This window comes from Lissotriton helveticus, unplaced genomic scaffold, assembly GCF_964261635.1.
Source record: "Lissotriton helveticus unplaced genomic scaffold, aLisHel1.1 SCAFFOLD_1723, whole genome shotgun sequence".
Classification (NCBI taxonomy): domain Eukaryota; kingdom Metazoa; phylum Chordata; class Amphibia; order Caudata; family Salamandridae; genus Lissotriton; species Lissotriton helveticus.
This window is the reverse complement of record NW_027611966.1, coordinates 5,753-31,124: the sequence shown is the minus strand read 5'-3', so window position 1 is coordinate 31,124 and position 25,372 is coordinate 5,753. Positions and strand designations below refer to the sequence as shown.

Genomic DNA, 25,372 nt, shown 5'->3' with positions numbered 1-25,372 from the left:
TTTTAGTCCACGTACAAGTTTAAAGCCAATTTCCTGGGTTTCTCATATTTAAGATGGGCCATCCGTGCTTCTTCATTCAAAAATACGTACTAGTGCACATTTCATCCAAAGCAGTTTATTTAAAAACACCCAATGCATTTCGGGCCCCCATGGGCCCTTCGTCAGGGGTTACTGTAAAATCAATGTAAACAAGTATTAATATACTGTGCGCCATTATATGTACATCATTACATGATTATCAATTGCGACTCATTTTTAAAAAAACATCGATTGTGTAATCCAATGCCGCGCGCAACTCAGACTGAAAATCTAATCATGTTATCTCTTCTGGTTGGAAATGCATTTATCCTTTAGATTCAAGTATGATTCTTAAACGTTCCTAGTGCTCGTCGCTTATGTCTTCATCTGTTATGACCTTTTATAAACTCCCCCTTTCCTTTTAAAACCCATTCCCCACGTAGTGGTTCCCTCAGACCCTCAAACGAAGATGATTTCACTCTACCCGCTTCCCCCCACGTAACTAAAACGTGCTTCTCACTCTTTCTTCGCTCCCTGCCGTGCTTAATGAATAATCAATCCTGCCTTTTGAACACAACTTCCTTTTACAGTTATTTAGTGTCATTACATGTTAAACAACGGCTCGAACGCTTTCATTCTATAAACCCCCATCGCATACCTGCTGCTAAACGTCCATCGTCCTTCCTGATCTGACAAAGAATATCCTGCCACTAACGGAACCATGGGGTCTTAAAAGCACAATTCCCACCCCTCCTCACTAGTGAGCCTTCCCATTTACACGACGTCATCATCACCTGCCGGGACCTCGCTTAATTGGAGCTTACTACCGCACTACGATTCCCATGCTGCATCCTAACCATTAAAGAAATGAAAGTCTGTTCCAGTGTGCACATATTAAAAACATATCGGCATGTCTCTTAATAGTTCAAAACTTGCGGCGCATATCTGAACTCTTGCATAGTTCAATGTTGCATGATTCCATTACAGATTGCTTCTGACGCTCCCAATAAAATAAACTTGCTGAGTGAAATGAGATGATACATCTTGCACGTGGTTCGTGTCATTCTCTTCGAACAAATCCTTTTTGTTTCAATATACTGTGGGAGCTAACCCGGCGGAGCCGAATCATGAACAACAGTTTATATGAGTGGGTTGCACACCTTGATTACAACAGTTCCTCCGATTATTAGGCGCTTTGAAAAAGCGTGCTCAATGGTAATGCGCCCAGCTCCCGTGGCACGTAATACTATTGGGAGAGAGGGCGAGGGGTGGGAGAAAAGTAGACCAAAAGTTGTTTGTGTGTGTAAAAGGCCGCTTTATTAAGACACAGGTGCACATTACAAACACAAACCTTGGCAACGCCTTACAAAACTAAACCTCACTAAATAAATAAATACCTACAAACTCAGCCCCCCGAACCCTCCCCCACCCCTAAAACATTTGAGCCCTCCCGCTCCCAACAATACATCAATAACAATATAACAGCATTATAACATTACGTCATCAATAAAATTACATCATCAATAAAACATTTCGTCATTAAACAAACATACGTCATCGTTAAAACTTTATTCGTCCAACCACAATTGCAATAACAACGGTCAGGTCCTCCATAACCATAAACCCTGCCTGACCCTGCACTCCTGCAGATACCCCCCCTCACAAAACTGAACGGTCAAACCATGACCAACATACCCCAGCACTTGTCAAAGAAATACTCGAACTAATACTCAACCAGCAATCTGCCTAAAAACCGTAATGATACCCAAAAACACCGCACAGCACCTGTGTCTAGCGACGGATACAAATACAAGAGAAACAACCCCTGCACACCGGTAGCCCACAAAACAGCCTTTTACTTAAAAAGAAAATAGGGGCAAAAACCACCAAAAATGGGAAAAAACTGGGCTGCGAGGGAAAAAAAAAAAAAAAAAAAAAAAAAAAAAAGGAGCATTAAAGCGAAAAATTGAGGGAGGGAGGGTGGGACAAAAAAGCTATGAGCCCACCTAGCCACCAGGTCACCAAACCTAAAATGGTGGCTGGTAGGCAGTGGGCGGGGGGTTTATAATTGGGCTATTCTGGTCCTACTGGACCAGCCCAATTCTAGAAACTTCTGTCCCTCTTAAAGGGACACCCCTCGCAGCTCTCCCAAACCGCCCGGGGGAGGAGACCTCCCGGCGGTCGGCTCCCTCCCCCAAGCCCCCCTTGGGAGAGAGGGCGAGGGGTGGGAGAAAAGTAGACCAAAAGTTGTTTGTGTGTGTAAAAGGCCGCTTTATTAAGACACAGGTGCACATTACAAACACAAACCTTGGCAACGCCTTACAAAACTAAACCTCACTAAATAAATAAATACCTACAAACTCAGCCCCCCGAACCCTCCCCCACCCCTAAAACATTTGAGCCCTCCCGCTCCCAACAATACATCAATAACAATATAACAGCATTATAACATTACGTCATCAATAAAATTACATCATCAATAAAACATTTCGTCATTAAACAAACATACGTCATCGTTAAAACTTTATTCGTCCAACCACAATTGCAATAACAACGGTCAGGTCCTCCATAACCATAAACCCTGCCTGACCCTGCACTCCTGCAGATACCCCCCCTCACAAAACTGAACGGTCAAACCATGACCAACATACCCCAGCACTTGTCAAAGAAATACTCGAACTAATACTCAACCAGCAATCTGCCTAAAAACCGTAATGATACCCAAAAACACCGCCACCCAGAAAGGTAGGCGGGGAAGAAACGCCTCCCTTTCTGCCCCCCAACCGCGAAGCGAAAGAGAAACCAGAAACTCAGCGCTGCATGGCCAATGCCCGGGCTAAAACCTCACGAATCTCCAACAAGTAAAGTTCCATTCCCACACGGGACAAATGAACTCCATCATCCCTAAAGAACTCAACAGACTCAAACTTAATGTCCCTGTGTGAAATCCTACTGAAACCAAGGCCCCTACAGCAACGAGACACCTCCGAATTCACTTTCTTCCTAGCCCGATCGACAGCCCTGGGATTCACCGCTCCCCTCCATATCCTGCGAGGAATTAACTCTGTCCAAAAAACATGACACCCAGCCCATCGTTCCTTAATGAGGCCTAAATCTCGTTTCATAGCTCGCAGCAAGACTACCCCTTTCGTTGCACATAGGTCATTTTCTCCCAAATGAATGACTAAAATATCCGGGCAAACACCGCCCACCATGTTGTTGTTCAAACAAGGGATCAACTCTCTCCAGAGCATCCCACCTTTACCCTTCCAAAGAACGTTAAACATTCGATCATTGAAACCAAGTAGATCTCCAAAGTAACTCCTCGCCGCCTGGACTCTGGCCCACTTGACAAATGAATGCCCCACTATCCAGACCGTTAGCACCGAGGAGCGAGGCCCAGCAACGGATCCTGAAAAAGAAAAAAGAGTTAGAATCCTGTGAAGGAGGATGACGCATGCGCCTCCTCCGCCGAGCTCCTCACGTAACGCTGGAAACAGTTAGAAGACCAGCGCCCCAATCGCTTAATATCCCTTTCAGACCAATTTCTGTGAAAAGCTTCAGTGGCAGCACCTATTCTGAAAGAGTGAGTACCATAAATATTGCCATCGAGACCTATGTGCTGTAGCGCTTTGCGCAAAACCATACGTAATTGATAAGATGTTACAGGGGTGCCATTGATATGTTGGAAAACCAGTACTTCATCGCCACCCCCACACAAGGAACGCCAGCGCCGCGCCAGCAGTAGAGGGCAAGTAAGCTTCGGAGCACATGCTTGTAACCATACACCTTTCCCCTTACCCGTCTGATCCGTTTTAGAACTGGCCAACCATACATGAACTCCCTCATCATAACAAAAAACGTCCTTCCAAAACAATCCACACTTATACTTTGAACCCAACAACTCAGATACCCTGAAAGCACCAAAAAACATGAAAGCCATCAACATTGAGAAAAGACATGCCTCAAAATCATCTGAACAAACTAAAGGCAAAACCGTAATTAACCTGGCAAGAACTTGCCAAGATATAGGGGCTCTGGATCTACCAATGTGCCCTTGCTCCCTGGCCCAGCCCTCAAGCATCCTTCTACCAATTTCCCCCGCAGATGGAGGATAGCCCCACCACAACTTCCCCATGAAAGCAATCCCCGCCAGTTTCCCAGCAATGGTTACTTTGGTCAAACCCTTATCCATGAGGTCCAGTATAAAGTTGACCACATCATCCGACCGACTCGACAGATCCTCCCTTCTGACAGCACCAGATTCCAGAAATTCTTTCCACGCAAGGGAATACGCAGAACGCGTGGACACAGACAGAGAACCTACCACCAATTGAACGACCCGACCTCGCCGACTTGCCACAGATGACTCGGCATTGGAGTCGGGGATCTGTCCGCATCCTTCGCCAGTCCACGGAATCTCCCCCACTGTGAACGAGACAGAGCATCCGCAATGTCATTGTCCACGCCAGGAATGTGCAACGCACGAAAATGAATATCGTGTTTCAAACAACCAAGAACAAAAACTCTCATAAGTTTCAACACTTGTCCGTCCCTGGCCGATTGGCGATTCACTATCTCCACCACCGCCATGTTATCCACACGAAACAGCACTTTCTTGTGCGCCAATTCCTCCCCCCACAGTGTCAAGGCGACCAATAAGGGGAAAAGTTCTAGGAAAGTGATGCTGCGACCTCCATTCAACCATTCATCGGGCCAACGTTCTGCACACCATTTGCCATTCCAGAAGAGCCCAAAACCATCACTGCCAGCAGCATCCGAAAACATTTGTACATCCCACTGAAAGTCAACCTCTCTGACCAAGGGGACACCATTGAAGGAGTTCAGGAAAAACTTCCACATTCTCAAATCCTCCTTGACACCAGCAGACAGACGAACACGATGGTGGGGCAAATGATGACCTGCCAAAGCCCTGCCCAGTCTCCTACAAAAGGTCCTGCCCGCTCTCACCACTCTGCAGGCAAAGTTCAAATGACCCAAAAGCACTTGAATCTCTTTCACCAACACTTTTCTCTTTGACAACATCACATCCAGTAAATCAATCATGTTGACCCTTTTGTCCTCCGGCAGTCGAGCAGACATACCCACAGAGTCTATTTCAATACCCAAAAATGATAGGACAGTGGCAGGGCCCATTGTTTTCTCGGGAGCCAAAGGAACTCCCAAATCCTCCATGAGCCCTTGGAATGTGTCCAGAGCCTTCTGGCACTCCGCGGAGCCCGGGGATCCGACAAAGAAAAAATCATCGAGATAGTGTGTTACCAGGGTATGCCCAGACTGATGGGAAAAATACCATTGCAGAAAAGTACTAAAACACTCAAACAAAGCACATGATATAGAGCAGCCCATCGGCAGCGCCTTGTCCACGTACCATTTACCATTGAACTGAATACCTAAAAGGCTCCAATCGTCCGGGTGGACAGGCAATAGCCGAAAAGCAGACTTGATGTCACACTTAGCCATCTCAGCGGCTGCGCCCGCTGTCACTACAAGTGACATGGCCACGTCAACCGAAGAGTAAGAGACAGACACTGCCTCTGGGTCAATGAAATCATTAACAGACGACCCTTCAGGCCATGACAAATGTTGAATCAGGCGAAACTGTCCCGGTTCTTTCTTCGGGACAACTCCAACCGGTGAAACAATCAAGTTATGGATCGGCCAATCGTGAAAAGGGCCAGCCATCCTCCCTTCATGTACCTCCTTATTAAGCTTGTCTTGTACCACTGTGGCATGTTCAGAAGCTGATTTTAAATTGGCAGACCACCTCCGGTCCCTAGCACCTAAGTAACCGAGTCGGAACCCAAACTGAAAACCTTCCAACAGTGTAACTTTTGCCGACTGATCTTCGAAACCATGGAGGGCAATGCGCAGCCTTTCTAAATTAACTGGCGTACGAGCCCTTGGACCCAGCACCCTTAGCACCTCTGTATCCCCTTCCTCCTGAAAACTGTGAAGTCGTATTTGATGGTCCTGAAACTGTTTGCTTTCCCTGTGTACCCTCCGATGACTGATTGTTCCAACACTTGGACAACGGGTGTTTCTTACCACAGCCTGAGCATTCATGTTTAAATTTACAATACTCCCTGGTACAGGAGCCCCTATTAAATTCCCAACAGAAACCAGACCCTGAGTACAAGGTTGCAGTGGCCCCCACCCCTCCCCGGGTGGGCTTCCCCTGAAAGGGCCGATAAACTAACGGCAAACCACTTGCCGTGAAAATGGTTTTCCCCCCTGACGCTGACCCCATTGTGTGTTGCCACAAGTCATTATCTATCTCCCCCCACTTAGCTTCCGGGTCCCAAGCCATCCTGGCCCGAAATTCCTCATCATATTGAGACCAAGCAAAACCACCCCCGGTGATCTGGGCCTTGCGAATGACGTCCATGTATTTAAAAAGGGACACGCTGCGCTCAGGGAACTTTTCGCAATATACACTGGCATAAATCAAAAATGCAGCTGTCCAGTTTTCAATAGTTAAAGGCACTCTGGGGCGTTTTGCCAGCTCAAACTCCTCCTCCTTAGACCCCTCTTTGGACCTGACTTCTCTGTGGAGTAGCTTCAGTAGTTCCACATACTCACCATTCCAAATTCGTTCCTTGGTACTTAACATGAGATGAGCACCTAATGGTTTCGTAACCCCCATGTAAGGCAGTTTTTTGATTTTTAATTCTTTACTGGCCACAGGCTCTTTAACCTTGCTGGAAGCACCAGCCATAACATGACCTACCACTGTGTTCTGAATGTCTACCACATCATCTGTACCAACTGCTGTGTCTTTTACATATCGACCTTTGACCAGACGGCCATCACTACTAATCACTTCAGTTTCACCACCGGTACCCACAGACACCATCTTAGGTTTGGCCTGTGTGGCTGATTGCTCACCTGGCAACAGAGAGACCACTCTCGATGGCTCCGCCCGTGTCTCCGAGGTCAATGCATCCGGTCTGCGAGGCGCCCTACACGATGGGCCGTGCTCTCTTCTCCCTTGCACTTGACTTTGGACCACTGGAGCCTGTAACACACTAGAAGAAACATGAGAGGGCACCCCCCTTTCCGGATCCCGCACTTCACCTTCTTCAGGACTGTCTTCGTCGTAGTCCAACACCACTGAATCGACAGTAGTGTGCAACAAATCACCACGGGTCTTACCTAACCCGGTATCAACCACCGTACATTTAAATGATTGTGAAACTCCAGGAGGGGGAGCAGGCTGTACACGCCCGTACCTCCCTGTGCGTTGACTCTGTAGCTCCTTAGCCGCCGGCAAGGCCTGCCACCTATACCTGCTACTCGTTGGGGCCAGCGGGGTCACGCCAGACCCTCGTGTGCTGGCCGCGGCGGGATCCCTCGGTGGAAAAGAGAGGGCCGCGCTAGGCATTCTCCTCACTTCCCCTTGGCGTGATGGGACTGGACCGCGCCCTGCCAAGTCTGGACCTCCGCACCTATTCCTATCCTGAAAAGAAAAAGTTTGGACTGGTGTGCTAGGGTCCCTGAAAACAACACCTGAAACAGACCTGGATCTCTGCAAATTATCCTCAACAACCCTCCCTTGCAACCTGTCCAAAGAACTCCCTCTAGGACAACCCCTCATAGGGCGTCCCCGGACCGGAGAATCACCAATCACCTCATCTTCATCGCTCACGTCCAAGTTACCCTCTGCCTCCGCCGGAGAGGAAGCCAGAAGAGGGGCCCTCGCGCCCCAAACTTGACCTTCACCCACCGTCTGAAAACCACGTTGCGCCAAACTTGCAGTACCAAAATGATCCCACCCAGGGGAACCAAACATAACATATGGGCCTCTCACCTCACCTGACCAATTTGGGACCTCCCCAGCCCCTAAAACAGACCCAACACGCCCCTGCCGAAAACCCCCAGTCGGCCCCATCCTAGAACCATGCAAACCAGAACCCCTTGAACCACTCATAACAGGTTGGCAAACACCTGCCCCTGCACCCACGACCGTCCTTCCATACCCTGAAATCCCTGCACCGCGTGTACGTCCTGCCACACTAGTATCACAAGGCAGTGGGGCACGGCCCACCTGCGATATGCTCCTGCCTTCCTTTTGCAAACTGACATCCAACTCCATGAAACCATAAGCACCGAAACCACCCAACCCGGAAACCTCCTGCCCTGAAACCAAACCAGAAACAGAACTCCCTTCACCCATCTGTGCCCATTCACCCTCTCCCCTCGAGCCCCCCCCCACAGACAAAGCAGGACCCTCAGCGGAGCCAGGGGTAGAAAACAACAATGGGCTACCCACATTACCCTCCACATCCCTCATGCCAGTATCAGAAGCCTGACCCAAAACAGCTTGATGCCTAACAGGTGCCACATCCTCGCAGTCCAACTCACCATGAGAAAAAACCACGTTTGCCTCCCTCGTCTCCCCAGCCTGCCTCTCAAAAACCACATAGCCGGGAGGTGACCCCAACAATATATGTGCCGCCTCAGGAGCAAACTGAGAGTCCTCAACAGCCCACTGCACATTCTGAACCCCGTGCACCAAACGCTCCTGGCCTGATCCCTGCACCACACATGGAACAGAGCCTCTGCGCGCGCTACGAGCCGGAGCGGGCTCCTCATGCTGCGCTCGCCGCTCCACCAGCGGGTCCGAAGCGGAGCGCTTTTTGCTCCCTCCCCTGCCCCCCCTACCCCGCCCTCCCGCCGAGGCGGCCCTTGAAATCACCGGACCAGAGAAAGGGGGAGCGGCAGCCTGAAATAACGGGGGGGGCGGCAGCGCGTCACTGGACATATGAGCCTGCCCCACCAAAGCGCCAGACGTAGTCGGAGCACCCCCCGCCCCCACCGCAACACCTACCTGAGACTCTGGAGCTACGCGCGTCCCCCTACCGCCCTCACCAGAAGAGCCGCGTAACGCCGGAGCTGCCGCCTCACTAGAAAACACACGCGCAGCCTTCTGAGGGGCCGGCTTCCTCGAACGGGACCGGCCCCTCTCGCTTACCTGGCTCGGGCGTCTCCTCTTCGGCGACGAGCACGCCAGCACCGCCGCCCCCACGCCAGCGGAGGCCTGGCGCTGGGGACGCGCCGGCACACCTCCAGAAAGTAAATCCATGCGCCCTGCCTCAGCCAGCAGCCGCATCGCTTCCACAACACGAGAGTCTTCCATGGTAAACTAGCAAGAAGAAGTTAAAGACAATAGCCTAATAACCAACTCACAATAAACGCACCACAAAAAAGCTATGAGCCCACCTAGCCACCAGGTCACCAAACCTAAAATGGTGGCTGGTAGGCAGTGGGCGGGGGGTTTATAATTGGGCTATTCTGGTCCTACTGGACCAGCCCAATTCTAGAAACTTCTGTCCCTCTTAAAGGGACACCCCTCGCAGCTCTCCCAAACCGCCCGGGGGAGGAGACCTCCCGGCGGTCGGCTCCCTCCCCCAAGCCCCCCTAAGCACAATGATGGGACACTAAAATAGTGCCCCCAACCATGGCACAATTGCTACTGCATTTGCAGTTTTTATACTTCATTTTCTTCCGTTTGAATCTGATTAATCCATGTTTTAACTTCTTTACTCATTTATAATCACTTTTAGTCCACGTACAAGTTTAAAGCCAATTTCCTGGGTTTCTCATATTTAAGATGGGCCATCCGTGCTTCTTCATTCAAAAATACGTACTAGTGCACATTTCATCCAAAGCAGTTTATTTAAAAACACCCAATGCATTTCGGGCCCCCATGGGCCCTTCGTCAGGGGTTACTGTAAAATCAATGTAAACAAGTATTAATATACTGTGCGCCATTATATGTACATCATTACATGATTATCAATTGCGACTCATTTTTAAAAAAACATCGATTGTGTAATCCAATGCCGATATGTTTTTAATATGTGCACACTGGAACAGACTTTCATTTCTTTAATGGTTAGGATGCAGCATGGGAATCGTAGTGCGGTAGTAAGCTCCAATTAAGCGAGGTCCCGGCAGGTGATGATGACGTCGTGTAAATGGGAAGGCTCACTAGTGAGGAGGGGTGGGAATTGTGCTTTTAAGACCCCATGGTTCCGTTAGTGGCAGGATATTCTTTGTCAGATCAGGAAGGACGATGGACGTTTAGCAGCAGGTATGCGATGGGGGTTTATAGAATGAAAGCGTTCGAGCCGTTGTTTAACATGTAATGACACTAAATAACTGTAAAAGGAAGTTGTGTTCAAAAGGCAGGATTGATTATTCATTAAGCACGGCAGGGAGCGAAGAAAGAGTGAGAAGCACATTTTAGTTACGTGGGGGGGAAGCGGGTAGAGTGAAATCATCTTCGTTTGAGGGTCTGAGGGAACCACTACGTGGGGAATGGGTTTTAAAAGGAAAGGGGGAGTTTATAAAAGGTCATAACAGATGAAGACATAAGCGACGAGCACTAGGAACGTTTAAGAATCATACTTGAATCTAAAGGATAAATGCATTTCCAACCAGAAGAGATAACATGATTAGATTTTCAGTCTGAGTTGCGCGCGGCATTGGATTACACAATCGATGTTTTTTTAAAAATGAGTCGCAATTGATAATCATGTAATGATGTACATATAATGGCGCACAGTATATTAATACTTGTTTACATTGATTTTACAGTAACCCCTGACGAAGGGCCCATGGGGGCCCGAAATGCATTGGGTGTTTTTAAATAAACTGCTTTGGATGAAATGTGCACTAGTACGTATTTTTGAATGAAGAAGCACGGATGGCCCATCTTAAATATTAGAAACCCAGGAAATTGGCTTTAAACTTGTACGTGGACTAAAAGTGATTATAAATGAGTAAAGAAGTTAAAACATGGATTAATCAGATTCAAATGGAAGAAAATGAAGTATAAAAACTGCAAATGCAGTAGCAATTGTGCCATGGTTGGGGGCACTATTTTAGTGTCCCATCATTGTGCTTATAGTATTACGTGCCACGGGAGCTGGGCGCATTACCATTGAGCACGTTTTTTCAAAGCGCCTAATAATCGGAGGAACTGTTGTAATCAAGGTGTGCAACCCACTCATATAAACTGTTGAGGTGTGTGTGGGACAGCTTGGTGTACTGGGCTTAAACTGGAGGTAGCGGGCTAAATTTCAGCGGCCGGCTGACACTGGGTTCCAGGTAGGGGTGCATTTGGCTGTGGCGAGCGTCTAAATTGATGGTTCTGCTATGCTAGCACAGGGTAGATGGGCGAAGGATTATAAGGGGGAGGTTTCCTATCCTCCAATAACTGCTTCATAAGGAGGTCTTGACTTTCTGGTTCTATGTTCTTTACTTTGGATACGTAGCATCCTTCAGTTTCTTTAATAAACTCCCTGTCTTGTCGCTTTATTTCGCTCGTTTTGGTATCTCTCTCATTTTGCCTATTCTTGCCCTCATCTGATGTCTTTTGATGCCGTCGAGCATGTTTCTCGGCTTTCCTTTTCTGCTGATTAGCTTCTTTCTGCCAGGCATGAAAGGATTCAAACATGGCCTGACGAGCTCTATTCGAAAATAGCATTTGCTCAAGGTATTCCAAGATATCTTGATCAAAGGATCCATATTCTGGCCATCGGTGTTCGTGGTCCTTTTTGGTCCACTTCCGCCAAATAGACGTCCATTTTATGTGAGTTAATCCCGTCTTGACATACATCTTATAGAGGGGTGTACCAGGAGGGGGTAGTGATTGTTTTTCTTCTAACCTATCTTCTAAGCTAGAACAACAGCAAAAACACAGTCTTTTACATTTACTAAACCTAGACATATTTTCCTTATCTGAAATCCGATTTACCTAAAATAATTAGTAGCGTATTAACTAAGCCTAGACATATTTTCCTTATCTGGAATCCGATTTACCTAAAATAATCAGTAGCGTATTAAAAACAACACAATCACTACTGGTTTTAGACTTTGTAAAAGGCTACCTGATTTTTCCGAATCACACTAATTTGGTTGCAACTCTAAATTAAATATAGGTGGGTTTGTAAGACCCACCCTTACCTGACCGAAAAAAGGGCTGTCGTCTCAGCCGTAGATCCCGGTCCTTTTCCTGAAATCCGACCGTCCGACAGGAACCCCAGCCAGGGTCGTGGTCCATTTTATCCCAGACCGGGTGGTGAGGGCCGGTTTTCGAGTTCCGCAGGTCTACAAGCTGACAACTTGGACAGGATTGGTGTAGGGCGCCTCCCTTGGATGTCGATCACCGGACCCGTCCACGGCCACCGGGCTTGACCTACGACCTCTGGAGGTGTCCACTTTCGGGCGCCATTCTGTAGAACCGACCCCTGAAGACTTCCCACAAGTATATGTGAGGATACGGGCCAGGGCGCAGGGCACGCCCAAGTCTACTTTCACCTATTACAGGAAAAGAAATGGACTCGGGATTCCAGGCATGAAACGGGAACACCAGCTTTATTTTGCTAACCCGGGTTAGGACAGTCTCCTGGAATAAAACACAACACACTGATCTGCCGAGACTGTACTGTCAATCATCGGCGCATAAACTCTAATATCCATAGCTCCGCCCCTCCCACCTTTGATGTCCGGACACAAGAGTCTTTGAAACAGAATGGAGGAAGTGATCAGTGTTTGAAGTCGTCGTTCCCAGGTTGTAAAAGGGCAGGTTCAGCTGTTCCCAGAGAGGGGGTGTTAAGTCCGCACACGGACGACGTTTGATGATCTTTATTCATTGCTTTCAGCTGTTGTCACAAGGCCGATGTATACCCGGGAGCAGAGTGTGGGAAACAGTACAGAGTCACCTTCCCGGGTCTGCTCGGTGGCCAGTGTCATAAAGGGGGTTTCTTGCATGCACAGCTGTGCCTGAGGTAGGTGGAGGAACAAGATCGGCAGGGTTTGCTCATTCAAAGGCAATGTTCGCGCAATGTTTTCAGGATGGTGGCACGATAGCTAGGTTAGCGATTTTACACAGTTCTTCACAAACACCCCAAAACATATACCTCAGTACCCCAAAATATATACCCCTATACCCATACTTACCTGTAGTGTAGCTCCTATTTTCCCAATAGGCTCTGCGCATTGGAATAGTACCTACAGCAGTAAAGGCCTAGGCCAGACGTTAACTAGGTCTACTACTGTCGATACTAGACTTAATTTTTGGGTTTGCCAGCTAAGCTCAGAGTTCGCTAGAAACTTTCTCGAATGTTCAAGGAAGGAATTAACTCCCCTGATTAGACAAGAAGGGATTTAGTTTCTGACAACCATAGAACATGACAACTTTGCTCTCCCCTAATCAAGAGTCAATCTCGAGAGTCGTGTGAGCACAAGGCAATTATTTTACTCAGTCAGTACGTGCATTCTTAGTCTCATCAGAATGTAGAGAAAAGGAAGAGACGGGCGTGTTCAATAAAAAGGTGTTATTTATTGATCAGTCTCTTTTCTCATACATGAGAAATGGATCGATATTATTGCAATACTTATAGTTAAGTAAAGTGCATACATTAAAAGCAATAGTATAAAATAATACTGTAAAAACATTGATATGGTTTCTGAGCCATATGATGTTTAAAATGATTAAAATATATTTACATACACATATACATTTGACTAAACGTACTCAACTGGTGTTTCTAAATACGCCTACCCCGTGTACCTGACCTAAGTCTAATGCGTGGGCGGGAATAGAAAGTTACAGTTTAAGTTAAGTTTGTTTTTGCCAAGTGAATAACTAAAGAATTCTCTGTGAGGGGTTATTCAGTTCTGTACCTGGAAGTTAGGATGAATGAGGAATGGTATCTCTTTCTCTGCTCTCGATATTCCAGGCTGCCTGCGAGGGCTGCCCAGAAGCGCCGGTGCTGGGTCTCTCGGCTTGAGATAGCAGCGCGTCTCTCAGCGCGTCAGGAAGGCGGGGCTGCTGCCAGCGGGGTCTGCTTCTGCTCTCGGCTTCGGCAAGTATGGCTGCTCCGTCTTGTCACCACGCGTGTGTTTGCATAGGGCAAGATCGGCAATATTTATACCTTAAAGGTGCCGAGATTGACGTAAGGATGGACATAGATACGTCAATAAAGATGTCATACGACTTGCTCGTTAGCACATTCTTTACTAAAGTTCTCTGTGAAATCAAAACAATGGCCGCACGGATTATCCAGGTTGTCATAGGTTTGATTTGTTATGAGAATGTCGTATGCCTTATCAGGGGCTGGAGGAATGTCGCTTGTCTAATTAGATCTCAAGCGTTATGACCTAATCAGATAACACGTTCCTGTGCCGTAGTGTGACTGCGTCAGATAACGGTATCTGCATCATGGGGGTTTTCTTGCCTCATGGGCTGACTGTTAGTTAACTTGATAGTTAGTTTAACCAGAATAGGGTCAGGAATAGGGGGACTGATTCAGAACCTATAGAAATACACGACATACCTTTTTCAAACTTTAAAAAAAGCATGCTTTTACCATTCATGCATTTACAACAAATTTCGTTGTAAATGTATGTGTGGTAGAAGCATATAAAATGTAATGCCATGCGTTAGAATGGCATTGCGGATTCATGGTACTTTCGTAATGAAAGTATGCGGAGTGATGGTATGCGGAAAGAAAGTTGCGGAATAATGGGTACATTGGTGGCACAGCGGGCCACATCTCCAGCAACATACTCATATTTTTTCACCACCGATTTGAAAAATGCACAGGTCTCTCTCATTGATGGCCAGCACCGACATACACTTTTAGACACACCTCCCGCCACAAGTTCTAGAATTGCGAGCATTAGAGCTGGGGAGCTGCGTTCGAATCTCGGCATCAGCTCAACATCCTGTGATTCCAGGCAAATCGCTTTGTCTCTCCGTGCCTACCACAAATTAATGTGTTATTCTGTAATGTAACTTGTTCTCATGCCATGTTGTCGAGTTTGCGCTATATAATATTGCAAGGAAAAATAAAGTAGGGAAACTCGAGTTCAAACACTACTGAACGCGCACTCTTAAGTGCATCAGCAGTGCACTGTGAATCGGAGCGTTTCACAGGCCTGTCACAGATAAGAAATGCTATCAAAACGAAATCCTACAATACAATATACTACTGGCCGGCAGCAATTCATACCCGGACAATGTCGGGACGGGCTGCTAGTATATATATATATATATGTATAAACACAACTCTTACTTCACAAGGAAGAGAGCACGCACGTGAGGACTACTGGATTAGAGCTTTTTTATTGTAATGGGCCTTCACCGCCCCAACACAAAGGAGAGATGCGTTTCGGCTGACACAGAATCTGTGAAACTCAATCTAGTTAGCGCCATTTTTCTTTCACATGTATACACTGTCCCAATCATAAACATAGAAGAAATATTGGTCACATGATGTGAGATAGCAAATGCATAAAAATTCATTAAAGTGCAATACAATTAATATATACATAGTGGAAATTGCAATTTGTTGAAAAAGGATATATAGAAAAAAACCGCATAGTGCATAGAGATGTGACTATTGTATGCATGATGCATAAGCAATCAACTAAAAAATATATATATACAATTTATAAAATTGTCTTTAGCACAAGAAACGTATAACCATCTTAACCATTATGTTGGAACCCCCACTATTATTGTGCCATAACTTAAATAAATTTCAACAAGAAGAGAGGTAGGGAGAGTAATATGACACTCTTATTCCCCGGTTATTCATCAATAAACAAAAAAAAGAGTGTCTTAAGGTGTAGGCTTGACCACAGTAGGGAACAACAAACTTAAGGTACAGGAACGACCTCACTGGGACGTTAAAGAAAGCCCTCACTCACCACCTAGTGATGACATGCTTCATCATCGGGCTCCACCAAAGAGACCGAGTGTCTCTTTGGTGTGCTACAACGCCAGATCTGCTGCGGAGCGGGATAGTGAGTTCAGGACGTGTTGTGCAAAAACTAAACTAACGAGTGGTGAGGGTATTAAAAATAGTCAGTAGTGTATCAAAAAGTCGTTTTTATTCTATGATCACTACAGACAGTATTTAAAATGTTATGTGTATGGAAGCAGTCCACAATGAATTGAGTGGTAGATTCCTATATATCAGTCGACATGTTTCTTGCCATTGAAACGGTGTGATTTTACCCGGCAATTCTTCAGGACTATAAGTGTTCTATACCCTGGCGGTATGGACGCGCTAAGGCCCACCCTTACCTAGGGGCGTGAAAGTGAAAATAAACAAAAAAGTGTGAAAAAGTGCAAAAATTAGGAAGAATAAATGTCTTCCTAATAACTCCTGGTTTAGGAGGCTTCAACTTTGCGGTTTCTGCACCTGGAATGGAAAAGGGGGACATAGACATACATATAGGACAGAACAGACATTTAGTACTGGTACTTATTGCTGCTGTGGGTCTTTGGTGGTCCATTTAGTGGCATAGAGACGAATGTGGTTGAATAGCGCTATTGTTATCACCACCTTTTGTCCCTGGGTTCATAGCTGCTAATACGTGGGAAGTGCTGTGCACTATACGTGATATGAGCTAAGTGTGACTGTGGATTTTAAAAAGAAGAAGTAAATCTTCAGATTGGCGATCAAGTTAATGGTCAGAGTTCGATCGCAAAAATAAATTAAAATGTCTCACTTTTCAGGTATCTAAATAAAACACCATGGGTCTCAGGAGGGGGGTGGGAGCGTATTCGGCACACCCTGCTCAGTGTCGGAACAAAGGAATAGAGAAAACATGACATAGCTGTAAATACAAAAAGTCATTGGTAGCAGGATCGGTACTTAGTTTAGCGGTCTTGTTCACATGGATTGGAAGGATTTACTCACACCCTTGATGCTCGGCACCCTCAGTCTACCTGCATCGCCCTCGTACTGGACCCTGAAGATGTTGGCGCAGGGTCCGGTAGCCGTTTATGTAAGTAAAACGGCGAGGCGGCGATTGATTCCGGGTGGGCGTGGCCTGGAACAGTGCCTCGTCATCGGACTCGGACTGTCGCAGCCAATCGGAATGCCCGGAGGTTGGTGACGTTATGGTCACATGAGCGGGACTTTTTGGAAGTTGGTTGCTAGGTGACAATAGGTAAACGAGATAGTCGCGCTTAATAACGCGGACAGAAATTACTCGCATCGAACCTCAGGAGACGGATTCGGGTGGAATATTGATACAGCGAGGTTATATTAGTTAAAAAGGTGTGGGGTGATTAATCTGACTCCATGTGACCAGTGCTAGACTCACTCATTATTTTACTTGATCACAGTATTCCAGGGGATATCATCGTTCAAACCAATGAGGTGCCTCCCAAGTCTGTAGACCCACCTCTGTTCTTTCTCAAAAAGGCGGCTATTTATGTTGTTGCGCTATTCAGATGTTCAATGATAGTCCATTGCATGTCGTTGGTAGTATGGTTCAGTTCCAAAAAGTGCCTGCTCATTTTGGTAGTTAGCTTTTTACATCTAATATTGGAGCGGTGCTCGCAAATTCTTTGCTTCACTTTTCGGCTCGTCATTCCTACATACCGTAGGTCACAAGGACACGTGATAAGATATATCACGTTTTGTGTATTGCAGTTCGTGTGGTCTTTTTGTGTCCAGATTTTTCCTGGCTCAAGCTCCAATGTTTTTGAATGTACAGTGAGGTGGCAAACACTGCAATTTGCGCAAGGGAAGTGTCCAGTAACCCTTGGCAAACCCCAAGTGTCAATGATAGATCTTTCTGTGACAGGGGCTCCAGTTTTTGGTCGTGTGTGTACCAGAGCATCTCTTAGGCTACGTCCTTTTTTGAATGAAAATAATGGCTTGTCCCTGTCTTTTTTGGTGCTGGACAGGATTCTCCAGTTCTTATTAATTAATTTCTTCATGTAATTTGACAGGGTGCTATATGTGGTTACACACGTTAGCGGTATGATTTCAGTGTTAACGACCTTGTTTTCTAGGAGTGCTTCCCATGGCTGGTTACGAGCCCTTTTGTAACCTTTATTCAGTGTGCTCACTGGGTAGCCTCTCGATTTTAATTTTTCGGTAAGGTCTGCAGATTGGGTCTTAAAGTCTTGGAGATCCGAACAGTTGCGTCTTATCCGCAAGTACTGCCCGTATGGCAGATTTTCTTTCAGTGGGCGGGGGTGGAAACTCGTAAATTCAAGGAGATTATTCCGAGCAGTAGGTTTATGGTATGTTTTTGTAGTGAGTCTTGTGCCGGTGACGTTGATCGTCACGTCCAGGAACGTCGCCTCAGATTGACTTGTTTCAAAAGTGAATTTCAAATTAAGGTCAAGTGTGTTGATCCAGCTGAGGAAGGCCTGTAACTGTTCGTCATCGCCTGTCCATACTACCAGGACGTCCTCAATGTAGCGTCTCCAGATTTTAATGGATGTTGTGTGGGGGCCGTTAGGTTGTAAGATATATTTTGCCTCGAAATCCGCGACGTACAGGCCCACCACACCAGGGGCAAATGTGCTGCCCATTGACGTCCCAGTGGTTTGTAGGTAGAGGTTGTCCTTATAGGAGAAAAAGTTCTCCTTCAGCGCTATTGTAGCGCAATCCAAGATGAAACTTTTAGATGCCTGATAGTTCCAGGTTATTGAGTCTAGGGTCGTCCCCAGGACCTTGATGGTATCGTCCTGGGGAATACTGGTGTATAGACTCTCGATGTCTAGCGTCACCAATGTCACTGTGTCTCCTGTGAGGTCTAGATCTTGGAGCAGCTGGAGGAGGCTCTTGGTGTCTTTAAGATAAGTCGGGGTGCTTTGAACTATTGGCTTCAGATAGTGGTCACAGAAGCGCGATAGGGGCTTTAACAAGGAGCCTATGCCCGACACAATAGGCCTTCCTGTTGGTGGCAGCCAGTTCTTATGCGTTTTAGGTAGTGTATAAAAGTAAGGTGTAATACTTTCATTTGTGCTCAGAAAATCTGCTTCATTTTTGGAGATTTCACCCACCTCTTCCGCTCTCCTGACTAGATTATTAATCCGTATTTTGAGGTCTTGTGTGGGATCTCTTGGTAGAGGGGTGTAGTTCTTTCTATCATGCAAAAGGATTTGGCATGCCTTCTCATAGTGAACTGTATTTTGTATTACCAGCCCACCGCCCTTGTCTGCTGGCTTATTTGTGATACTCTGGTCATTTTGCAATGATTCAAGCGCATGGTATTCTGACGTACTGAAATTGCTGAAGGACGGAGTGTCCTGGTAGGTTTCAAGGTCCAGAAACACCGCTTGCTCGAAAGCAGTAATAGCTGCTGGGACTGTTTGAGTAGGGGGAGTGAAAGTTGAGCTTAATCTCAGTCCAGTGTCCCCTTTTCGTGACATTTCATTCGGGTCTTCTTTCCCTTCGAAGAAAGCATTAAGTTTGAGCTTTCTAAAGAACGCTGCAAGCTCACAGTGGAGCTTGAATTTGTCAGGACGAGCAGTTGGGACAAAACCAAGACCTCTTTCGAGGACCTTGATTTCAGTTGGGGACAGAACTTTGTCCGAAAGTTTAGTTATTAGGCTTAAAGGCCGCTCGTTCCCGGTTGTTGTTCTCTGTTGCGGGTGTGGTTGCTCACCGCATCGTTGTCTTCCCATGACACATGGTTCGTTGGTTGGTTTGTCCCTCTTCTCTTCCCCCTTCCTCTCCTGCCAAAGTCTAAAAAAGGCTGGCGGCATTGATGTTGGAAGTTGGGGGGTGGCATGAAGCCTGGGTTCCAACCCATCATTGGGTATGGTGATTGATGAAAGGGGAACTGGTGATCCCTTGCTGGCATCTGAGGTGGTGCTGGCCATCTTTGTGGCTGGTTATGGAAGCCATGGTGTCCTCTGTTATTACGGTTTCCCCTGTTGCCTTGCCTTTTGCCTTGTTTGCATGACCCATTACTGGATCCACTGCTGTTGGATGTGTCATCATCCGATTGGTCGTTATTGCTTGGTTTTCTAGTGGGTGGTGTAAATGAGGCACCTGAGTACGGGTAAACTTTATCGAATTCAAACTTTTTCAAATCTTTCTGAAATTTATTGACCTTAGCTTGCATCAAGTTATCCTTGTACTCATTGAGTTCTTTATTTATTTCGTCAAGCTTTTTCTTGTAGCCAGTTATTTTTGTTTTGAAATGAGACTCAGTCTCCTGAATTTCAACCTGTAAGGCATCGGAAAGTCTTAGGGCAGTTTTGATAATTAGAACGAGCCAATCGTGGGTACAGTGCCACGCGATCATGGCCCATTCTTTTCTAAATGTGGCATTGTTTAGAAAAATTCGAGGGGCATTCCTAACAAGTAGTCCTCGAGATGCCGTGTTTTTAAGGAGATACTGCTTCAGTATTGTCCCGTGGAGAATGGTCCGTATTCTGTCACGTTTGATTTCCGTGAGCTTTTCCCAATCGGAGGTATGGGCTATCACCTGTGCGATCGCTGGATCAGCAAACAGATTGGAGTCAGACAGGATGTCAGCTACTTCTGACTCAGAATATGTCAGTCCTAAGTTTGACATGGTGGCCACACGGTTGAGGAGACAAAAAGAGGATAAAATTCTTAAAAGAGCCAAAATGTGCACTTTTTTGTTTATTTTCACTTTCACGCCCCTAGGTAAGGGTGGGCCTTAGCGCGTCCATACCGCCAGGGTATAGAACACTTATAGTCCTGAAGAATTGCCCGGTAAAATCACACCGTTTCAATGGAAAGGAACATGTCGACTGATATATAGGAATCTACCACTCAATTCAATGTGGACTGCTTCCATACACATAAAATTTTAAATACTGTCTGTAGTGATCATAGAATAAAAACTACTTTTTGATACACTACTGACTATTTTTAATACCCTCACCACTCGTTAGTTTAGTTTTTGCACAACACGTCCTGAACTCACTATCCCGCTCCGCAGCAGATCTGGCGTTGTAGCACACCAAAGAGACACTCGGTCTCTTTGGTGGAGCCCGATGATGAAGCATGTCATCACTAGGTGGTGAGTGAGGGCTTTCTTTAACGTCCCAGTGAGGTCGTTCCTGTACCTTAAGTGTGTTGCTCCCTACTGTGGTCAAGCCTACTCCTTAAGACACTCTTGATAACTTAAATAAATACATAGCGCAAACCCCCTCAGTTAGCACTTCCAAAGTAAATAAATAAATAAATCATGCTGCTTAAATATATGACAGACGGGAGATTTATTGGAATTCATCTCTTTTTCTAGGTAATATGAAAAACGCCTCAGGGCTCTGTCAGTAAAGCCTCATTAACGTAGCTGAATAGCACAATGCTGCTCAATCTCGAACTGAGTTTAAATATGCAAACACAACTTCTATTTGGATTAATAAATAGCAGGGAATATGTGAAAATGAATGCACGTAGTTTGTACTTTCCGGTGTATACTGACAACCTGAAAACTGTAAATTCAGACAGGCAGTGGCTACTAGTCCCATAATGCACCTTAATGGTAATCTGAAAACTGCTGAAAGGCAGAGACAACTCATATGTAGGCCTGGGTGGTAAATTCCGTTCCGCTCGCGGAATTTGCAGAATTTCGCGTTCTGCGGAGAACGCGGAATTGCACAAAATTCTGCATTCCGTAACTTCGCAACATTTTTTGCTTGTTCGCGTTCTCAAAATGCGTGTTTGCGAGATATTTCCCTCCGAGCACGCAAACAGCAATTGCGAACAGGAAAAAAGCATCGCGAACAAGCAATTTCTCCTGTTCGCGGAATTTCTGCGTGTTCGCTGAGATTGTTTACCGTTTCGCGAAGATATGCGTAACGCGATTACGCATATTCCGCCCACCCAACTCATATGGCACACAAACTGTTATACATGGCGTTTGCATGATAAAATACTGTGATGCTCAAAAGGGCCCGATCTCATGTGAGATAATGTCATATGTCAGTAACTAATTACATCGCTTGACTCGAAACAAAGACTCCGTGGGAGCTGATATAATGAGTTAGAGGCAAACCAATGCGGGCGTTCATGTTAAGAAGTTTCCACTCCTGTAGCAGCACAAAGTTACCAAATATGCAGGGTCGAGGGAGATTCCTACTTAAAAATTGATCAGCCAAACCAGTCCTCACCTCTACAGCAATCGCTTACACGATCCATAGTGACCAGAAATTCGTCGGCCTGCTGAGTGAGTCATGTCGAGACACGAAGAAACACGAACCCCGCGCTGGAAGTCGGCGGACTTCCTCGCGTCAAGACCAACGCCTCCCACAGTGTCTGCATATTCTATTCCTCTCCGAGACGAATACTCGTGGGCAGTCAGTAAAAGCACTTGCCATGCTGCTCCTTCCAAATTGCGGCTAATAAGACAGCTCAAAATGACTGGTGGTGTGTGAACAGCGAAAACCGCCAATGCTGAATACTATCTAAACACAACTCTTACTTCACAAGGTTAGAGGGCACACACATGAGGACTGCTGGATTAGAGCTTTTTTATTGTAATGGGCCTCCTCCGACCCAGCAGAAAAGAGAGACGCATTTCGGCTGACACAGGAGCCTTTCTCAATCTAGTTAGCACCATTTTTCTTTCACATATATACTGTGTCCCAATCATACATCATGATGTGAGATAGCAAATGCATAAAAATACAATAAAAGTGCAATCCAATTAATATATACATAGTGCAAAATTTCAATATCTTGAAAAAGGATATATAGAAAAAAGCATAGTGCATAGAGATGTGACTATTGTATGAATGATGTATCAGTAATCAACTAAAAATTATATATATATATACAATTGATAAAATTCTAGAAATGTATAACCATCTCATCCAATATGTTGGAACACCTACTATTATTGTGCCATAATTAAAAAAAAATATATATAGCGCAAACCCCCTCAGGTAGCACTTCCAAGGTAAGTAGATAAATAAATAAATCATGCTGTGTGTGTGTGTGTGTGTGTGTGTGTGTGTGTATATATATATACATTTCTGCTCCTGCTTGACCATTGATGTAGGAAGCACTCGAACACCACCAAGGCTCCAAGCAAAGCCCTTTATTAAAGGTATGGACACGCTTCACTGCAGAATCCTTTGACAGTCATTGCGCCACTGCCGTCGCATTTTGATTTCTCTTCTTCAAAGGCGTGTGGTCGAATGAAGTGCACAGCCCGGTCACTGCCTTTCCCTTTTCTTCCTTTGATGGCACGCCCCTTGATGGGCTGCTCTGTATGAGTAGTGCTGAGGATTCTGGGAGTGGTAGTGCCGATGCATACATTATGTGCGAATGTTCTGTCGGACAATTAAAGACCCGGGATGGGCCTCTGCAGCTAACGTGTCCTAAATCCTGTAGGATGGTGCCCCACTGTGTGGCTGGCAGATGAAAACCCTGTGGCCCCCAGGTTCTTGGAGTGGTGCAGTCCTGGTGGCGCGGACCCCACCTAAATATTTCTTCCTCTGCTTGACAGTTGATGTAGGAAGCACCCGAACACCACCAAGGCTCCAAGCAAAGTCCTTTATTAAAGGTATGGACACACTTCACTGCTGAATCCTTTGACAGTCATTGAGCCACTGCCGATGCGTTTCAATTTCTCTTCTTCAAAGGCGTGTGGTCGAATGAAGTGCACAGCCCAGTCACTGCCTTTCTCTTTTCTTCCTTTGATAGCACTCCCCTTGATGGGCTGCTCTGTATGAGTAGTGCTGAGGATTCTGGGACTGGTAGTGCCGATGCATACACTATATTGTGCAATTTTAAGAGCATTTGTGTGAAGGTTGTATCTACAAGTGTGCAAAGTTCTATATGAGGTGACAAAGCGTTAGTCAAGAAAATAACAAGATCTGGAAAAAGCATATACAAGGGATTAAAGCAACATGATGATTCAGCTCAGCAATTGGTCTTATAGTGTGTTACCCTATTTACAAATGGACATGTAGTTCTGCATCCTGATTGTGTCCATATGGGTATTCAGTGTGAATCGCAAGGATGAGTCTGGAATCCATTCTACTTAACTTCAGAGTTCTGTCCCCGCCTCATTCTGTAGGTTTCACAATTTTTATCCCAGAGCATTTCAGTTGTTTACAATCATTAGAATGGAATTCGGAAAAGTGTTTTGCTATGGGATAGCTGAAATCCTTGTCCTTTATAGCACGTAGGTGTTGTAAGATTCGTAGTTTTAATTTGTTGATTGTGCTTCCTAAATAGTGTTTTTTACATGGACAAGTTAATCTGTAGGCCACATATTTTGATTCACACATGATGTGTTCAAGAATACTTTCTGTTCTTCCATTCTGAAGTTGGTAGGTCGTGGCATTCAGGCCATGTTGTTCCAAACAAAAGAGAGAGTAAGGGAGTTCGTTCACCCAAAAGTGAACTAGAGACTTCTCCTATTCCCCAGGGAGGAGATATGGCAAAAACAAAGGAAGGAGTATCCACTATGATTTTGAAGAACAGACGTATCTGGAGGATCGGTTCTTGGCAAAAAGAAGGAAATTCATCCTTTTGATAGAAACCCCTCACTCACCACCTAGTGGTGACATGCTTCATCATCGGGGTCCACCTCGGCGTCCTAGCGACACCAAGGTGTGCTACAACACCTGGACTACAGTGGAGCGGGTTGTGGCTGTAGGTGCAAAAAAATGTTAAAAATTGTCCTGGTTGTACTCAGAAAAAGTAGTTTTATTTTTAGAGCAACTGAACAATGTTTTAAAATTAATACTGGCGAGATCCTGGTAGGGAGGGTTACGACCCAGGGATCTCTATATGTGTTGAGTGGTCAACATGTTTCTACCATAAGGGCTATTGCCCGGTATTCGTCAGGACCAGAAAAAACAGGTGGACAGGGGATGCGTGCTCCCTAAAAAGCACACCCGTCCTTGATCCCCTGTGTGCCTACTGGCAAAAATTGCCAGTGGTGAGTGCCGCTCAATAAAATAAGTGAGCTGGCCGGTAAAAAAGAGACCTGTAAGGAGAGAAGGGTGGATAAAGAACAATCAGGTATTGAGTGATAGACTTACTCTCCTGTAACGTCGTGCAGTCTCTCAGTGCAATTGATATATAGTGCCAAATGAAGTGGATGGTTCTCCAGATATACGTAATACCGAGGTGGGGTGATACTAGTCAACACCTATGGCAAAGGGTAGGTGCACGCAAGTTGCATGCAGTGCTAGCACGACCCTGGGTGGGTTGGAGTATTAGGTGTAAAATACTTGTGCTACACGGAACAGGTCTGTCACGTGGTGCCTAGGCTACTCGCTGGATATTAAATGCCAGGGCGGAACCTACTTCATTACAGTTGAAAGTAAGGTGAAGTGAATTAGGGCATAGATGTAACTCGGTAGTGCTATATACATTTGTCAGCAACCGACTCAAACGTGTAAGTGAATAACATTAAATCAACAGACAGGAACAAACATACATGTAACACTGAAGGACACACTAAAGTTCAGAATGACTTGGGAATATGCTTACTCAAATATGAGTGCTCTGGGCTTCAACGGGCAGGGCGTAGGGTCAATGCCTGTATAATAACAGTTTCT

At 45.8% G+C, this 25,372-nt stretch overlaps 1 protein-coding gene across 1 annotated transcript; it reads right to left on the bottom strand.

The window, feature by feature from the left end:
* Positions 1–2,063: 2,063 nt before the first annotated feature.
* On the bottom strand, positions 2,064–7,813 carry LOC144807268 (uncharacterized). The gene is made up of 2 exons (XM_078673109.1): positions 6,928–7,813; positions 2,064–3,430 (listed from the first exon to the last, which is right to left on the bottom strand). The coding sequence occupies exons 1-2, from the start codon at positions 7,634–7,636 to the stop codon at positions 2,829–2,831; spliced, it is 1,311 nt and encodes a 436-aa protein (XP_078529235.1). The 5' UTR covers positions 7,637–7,813; the 3' UTR covers positions 2,064–2,828.
* Between the last annotated feature and the right edge of the window lie 17,559 nt (positions 7,814–25,372).

Bases quoted from the DNA above. Each gene is read 5' to 3' on its own strand.
- LOC144807268 (XM_078673109.1), bottom strand. From the start codon at position 7,636: ATGAGGGGTTGTCCTAGAGGGAGTTCTTTGGACAGGTTGCAAGGGAGG. The intron at 3,431-6,927 runs GTGAGCAATCAG...TTTCTTTTTCAG, and splicing joins AGTGGTCTCTCTGTTGCCAG to GATCCGTTGCTGGGCCTCGC.